Consider the following 5,852-nt stretch of genomic DNA (forward strand, 5'->3'; position numbering starts at 1 on the left):
AGACTTATATTTTAAATAAATAAAAATGAAATTTGCCTTTGAAATTCGGGACGTAACATGCTAAGGTATGAATACCAGCAAATTTCCAATGTCGATTTGATTCTCCGTGAACTCGAAGCTCTTATATAATTATCTCACCTCCATTGTGTACTAATTAACATCTTATATCATACTCTTCATACAAAACGACGTGGGTCGTCTCAAGGACTATTAGAAAAAGTTTTAGCAATAAACTTCAAGGTTTTCGACCCATCCACACATAACGGAAATCACATTTTTAGAATCGACGGTTTGTTTTATATCATTAATTTTCTCATTTCATTGTAATATTATCTTTTATTATTAATATATACCAACCACGATATAATTAGGTTTGTAAATGAACCGAATGAATAAAAGCAAAGTGTTTGTTTATGTTCGTCCGTTTAATTTAACTGAGCAAACGATCGAGCACGAATAAATAAACGACAAATTAATCTTTTTGTTCATGTTCATTCGTTTAGCAAATTACATTTATTCATTCGTTTATGTTCCTTAAGGTGTTGAATGATCTTATGTAATAAGGAGCATAAATGGACAAATATAAATGAGCATAAACATCCAAATCAAGAACCGTAAAAGTTGATCGTCAAAACTTATGATATGTTGATCATACTTAGGAGTGTCATTTTTTATATTTTTATGAAATCTAGAAGTACGAAAACTTTAATCGTTCTTAGAAGCTCCAATAACACTCTCACTGTGTCTATACCAAACATACATAAATGTTAATGAACAAATGGGACTATTGTCCGTGTTCGTTAGGTTAGCTACACAAACACAAACTCTTGTTTGTGTATGTTCATTTATTAAGTAAACGACCTTCCGTTGAACATTACTTTTTGAACGGGTCCTATTTTAATTCTAAGTTACACCGATGACTATAGACTTGAACCTCAACCCTTTAGGGGAGGAACATATTTTTCGCATCTTTAAAACCTCAACACGTTAGAGTGCAACACATACCGTTAAAATAAGTATTGTATATATATATTGCTATAAACTACATTTACATTTTTTGACCAACAACGAAATCTAATCCATGAGGTCTAGCAGACCAAAGTGAATTTAGTACACGAAGACGTTGGAAATACTCGCCCAATGCCAGCAACCCTTTTGCTGCTTGACGATTTGTCAAGACCCGTGACATTTGTTGTAGCGTTCGATATCGAAGATGATCCGCCTGTAAATTTTAACATTTACGACATCTGAAATTTCTAAAAATCAACAAAATCTCTAGCAATTAGTATTTACCTGGTTTAAGAAGTTTTCAAGTGCTTGGAGCTCCTCCATTGCCGAAATCATCCATGTGTTGCAATTTGCACTTTCCGTTATGTTAATAGCGACGCTTTGAGCCAACGTTTGTTCAAGTTTATCAATTCCTTGAGTTAATGCATCTTCGGCTTGTCGACATGTGTGTCTAAGCTTGGATAAATTCACTATTTGTGTATCTGTTAATGGCTCAAACCATGGCATTAGTATCTGTCAAAACCAAAAGATCATTATCAGAACATAAGATTGTGAGTTTTAATTCCAATATGGATTGAGTTCTTTGTAGGCATTAAGACCACCTCGGAGATTCTTGTATATATGATTTACATGGCATATATACATTTGCATAAACATAAACCAATGTGGTATGTATGTAACTAGTTTTTTGTTGGACAAATTTGATTGATGAGGCTATGATTTAAGGACTTACATATAGAACCTCGGAGGGTCGGAATCCACCAAGCCATTCAAACAACCTCTCAATGGGAGACCTCCACGACCCATATAACAAATTAAAGGCATCGACCTTTGCAGCATCAGCTTTCATCCAGAAAAGATCTTGGTAGTGATCTATAACACCATCTAATACAACCCTAAGCTCATCATCACTTACATCGGTTTGTAGGATCTTCATAAGTTCACTCTCCTTTTTATGTTGCTCAACAACCCATAAATCATACTTAGCCACAAATGTAGCAATACCTACACATGAGAATCGTTTCAAAAGATTTTGCAATGTTGAGTACAAAAGTATTCATGTAGAAAAAAATACGAAATCATATACACTCAAGTTGACAATATTACCAGGTAGTTGACCATAGCCTGGTGGATCCACATACGTAACCTGTAATCAAGACAATAACAAGAAGTTTACACACAAAGTCTAGAGAATAAAACTCTAGCGACACTATAGCGACAGAAACATGCTTTAGCGACAAATTTTAGTGTCTCAAAGTTTGTGGGTAATAGGATTCGCTTTAACCTGTTGTCGAGTCCTCTTGATTTCATGCTCCAGTTTCTCCAACTTTAGACGCCCTGATTCCAATTCTCGAACGTAGGCCTACACAAACGAGACAAAAAGATCATGCTAATTAAATATCAAATTATAATCACTTGAAACCAAAATGTTTTTCCATACCTTTTTCTTTAAACGACTTTTTCGTGCAGCTTCACGGTTTTGTGCTAATCGTCGTTGAAACTGAAATACATTAATATTTAACATATTAAAACTCATCTCTAGCAGCGAATTATTTTTAAATATCATAAGATCCCATGTATATATATACACATGTAGTACTTATTATTACATAATCAAATGAAATAGTTACCTTATCTGAAATATTCTTATCCGACTCCCGATAAGATTCTAATGATTCTTGAGAAGTGTACTCCATCTAAAGAACATGACAAAAAGAATTATATCTGTAAAATGTAAATACAGGGTAAAGATGATCATCCATACGATGAAAATTCATAAAATAATATATATGTTCTCCTACATTGTTGGTTAGTCTTGTTGATTCGGGTTGACTGATGATGGTATGGCTCTTCTTCGTGTTCATGTGATCTTCGAAGATGCAGTTCGACATGCTAACATGGTGAAGTGAATCATATGTTCCCATTCTTGACGAAGTGGAAAATTGGGTTGATGTTGGTGCCATATTTATATGCAAATCCTAATATAGTAAAAAAAATACGTAAATTATACAACTAGTAAGGTCAATTACTGTAATTAGAAAGTCCCGACTTCCTATGTTGAAACCAGTCTTTTTGTAAAACAAAACGATATGATATTCGCTGTTGAATGAGTGAAACTCAATCGCTTATATGTCCATAAGAAGCATAGCATACGTGTAGAACCAAATAAACCAAATAAAAGACTTTTAATTATGCTATCCATGGGTAGAGTATAAAACTCTTATCAAACTAATAAAAGATATATCAAACAACCTTTAAACAAAATTAAAAACAAATTACAAAATTTTATGGTGTGCATATAGAAAGAGAGACCTATTGATGCATGAGCAAATGGAGAATGGAAAATCTTGAATAACAATAAAGATGGAAAATATGTAAATATTATGCGGGGGTTTTATAGACAAGGAATTAAATGCATTAACATAATAAATAAATATAACCAGGTTAGTGGAAAGGGATAAAGTCGCTTTAAATTATTTCCACCATCCACAAAATGTATTATGATTACTCTAGATTGGTATAAAATATATTATAATATTTGGAAATATGTTTCTATAAAGTTATCTACATTTGATAACTATTGGTCAAAACTAGGTCTACACATAAAAACAATAAGAACAACTACTTTTTCACAGTTTACACTTCATTATTAATTTATTTGATATCTAATAGCACAAAAAACCTATATGCATGGTTAGTTCTTTTATAAAAATACATTAGAATCGGAGCAAAAAGGCTAAAGTTAATAAAAATGATATAAATGAAGTTTAATTATTGCAGGCAATAGTAAATAAGAAAATGACATTAGCTTTTTTAAAAGTTTGATTAAATTATTATGCTTTCCTTTTGCTTGGTGTTTAAGAATCCACAGATATTTTTAGTAGGAGTCTCTATAACGAGTTACTTAGTTGATTTTATATATCTTTTTGTATAGAGAAATGTGCTGTGATTTTTTTTTAAAAAAATAAGTACAACGAAATTAGCTCACGTTGTATATAAGTAAGATTTTTACAATTTTGGTTTTAAGAAACTTCTTTCTTTAATAGTAAAAGATCATTATTACTGAAATAATCAACAAAAAAAATTCGTTGATACTGAAATAGTCAACAAAACTCTATATACAATAACTATATTAGGAAAAAAAATTGAGTTTTTTCATATATTTAAAACATCGGTGATATTGGTAGTTTCACTCTATAAAAACTCATCAAACAATTTTAACTCCAAATAAAGTTCATTAACATATATATCCGATCGTTCACCATATTTAAGTGCGACTTCCAAACAGCTACAACACAACTTATGATCTTTGCCATCAAATTCCTTCAACTTCTTTGGAAAAAAAAAATTCATACTCTAGCTTCGAGTTGTTCGAATATTTTTATAAGAAAAGTCATCGTTTGATCAACAATATATAAAAAATATTTAACTTTAAATTTCTCATCGGCTTAAAGTATGACATCTTAATTACTTGAATTATTATAAAACTGTTTTTCTTGATGAATGAGACTCTTTTGAGGGCACACTAGATGAATATTCATTTCAATTGAAATTTCATTGGCATCATCAATTTCCTTAAATAACCTTGATTTTCTAAACTCATCGAAGAACTCAATTAACATATTTACTTCTTTAATAGCAACATCGACAAACATATCATTTGATTGTAATTTTTACTGATCAAGTTCAGGGTATGTAATATTTTAGCATGAGCTATTGGAATTGAAACAAAACATGAGCTTTTGTCATTGATTATCGGAATGCCAATTGTTTGACAACAAACTAAATCGTATGTAAAACTGACTCCTTGACGATATGGACCATGTGTGTCTCCCACCTCGCATGCTCTCAAAGACACCCCTGATCATGTAAAAAAAAGATATCTATGGAGTAGCAAATTTTGTGAATATTCAATTATAAATATATTGTGCACATTTTTAGGGCAAATTGTATAAAAAAAACATTAAGGTTACATAAAATTTTGATTTTGATATTATGTTTTTTTTTTAATTAAATCATTAAGTTTACAATTTTGTTTGAAAATTAACCAATTGACCGGTTTGCTTCATGTTTCATGTTACTCACTTGCTGATTAGGCAAAAAACTGGTATAGCTTCCACATATGATCCTAATTAGCAAACGTGTGTGTTATATTGAATCGTTACATAGATTTGTACTCACTTTTCATTATTTCTTATTATTTTCTTCTCTCAAAGCATCACAACTTTGTGCAATGGATTTAAAGGTCGATCAAGTGGTTTACCATCTCAAAGTGGTGTAAGCAAAGACAAAGAAGGTTTCCCACATTAACATCACCTAAAGGAACATTCATTATCTTACTTACACCATTTTGGGATGATAAACCACTTGAACGACTTTAGGAAACCATTGCAGATTCTGATATTTTGAGACAAGAAAAATAAGAAGAAATATGGGAAAGTGCGTACAGATCTATGTTAGGGTTCAATTTAATTAAAATGTTTGTCAACTAGAATCATATATAGAATTTACATCAGTTTTTTGTTTAGTCAGCAAGTAAGAAACATAAAACATTTAAATTTAAAGCAAATCGGTCGGTTGGTTAAATTTGCAACATAATTGTAAACTGAATGACTAAATTGAAAAAAAAAAAAAAAAAAAAAAAAAAAAACATCAAAATCAAAATTTTATATACATTTAGTGTCTTTCATGCAATTTGTCCTACTTTTATAACTTAATTTACATAAGATATCCCATGAATAATTTTCCAGAGAAAGAGTTTAAAAGGTAAAGTAACTATGAATTTCTTTAATTGTGCAAGCTATAATATCACTACTTTCATATGTAACTAAAAAAGATTCTTA

General features: G+C 30.7%; 1 protein-coding gene across 2 annotated transcripts; it reads right to left on the reverse strand.

Moving 5' to 3' along the window:
• Positions 1-1,007: 1,007 nt before the first annotated feature.
• On the reverse strand, positions 1,008-3,393 carry TGA7 (bZIP transcription factor family protein). Of its 2 annotated transcripts, XM_078962393.1 has the most exons (9): positions 3,322-3,393; positions 2,811-2,987; positions 2,640-2,705; positions 2,450-2,509; positions 2,294-2,371; positions 2,116-2,155; positions 1,742-2,013; positions 1,294-1,521; positions 1,008-1,222 (listed from the first exon to the last, which is right to left on the reverse strand). In XM_078962393.1, exons 2-9 carry the CDS (start codon positions 2,970-2,972, stop codon positions 1,049-1,051), a joined length of 1,080 nt encoding a protein of 359 aa, XP_078818519.1. In that variant the 5' UTR covers positions 2,973-2,987; positions 3,322-3,393; the 3' UTR covers positions 1,008-1,048. The 2 variants fall into 2 exon arrangements, with proteins under 2 accessions (XP_078818519.1, XP_078818520.1); XM_078962394.1 differs by lacking the exon at positions 3,322-3,393 and having other exon boundaries at positions 2,640-2,733; positions 2,811-2,947.
• Between the last annotated feature and the right edge of the window lie 2,459 nt (positions 3,394-5,852).

The sequence above is a fragment of the Lactuca saligna genome, chromosome 6 (genome assembly GCF_052625555.1).
Source record: "Lactuca saligna cultivar CGN05327 chromosome 6, ASM5262555v1, whole genome shotgun sequence".
Classification (NCBI taxonomy): Eukaryota; Viridiplantae; Streptophyta; class Magnoliopsida; order Asterales; family Asteraceae; genus Lactuca; species Lactuca saligna.

Excerpts from the sequence above, each read along its gene's own strand:
- TGA7 (XM_078962393.1), bottom strand. The coding sequence starts at position 2,972 with ATGGCACCAACATCAACCCAATTTTCCACTTCGTCAAGAATGGGAACA. Across the intron at positions 2,014-2,115 it reads AGGCTATGGTCAACTACCTG|GTATTGCTACATTTGTGGCT; the intron begins GTAATATTGTCA and ends TCTCATGTGTAG. Across the intron at positions 1,522-1,741 it reads GACCCTCCGAGGTTCTATAT|ATACTAATGCCATGGTTTGA; the intron begins GTAAGTCCTTAA and ends TGGTTTTGACAG.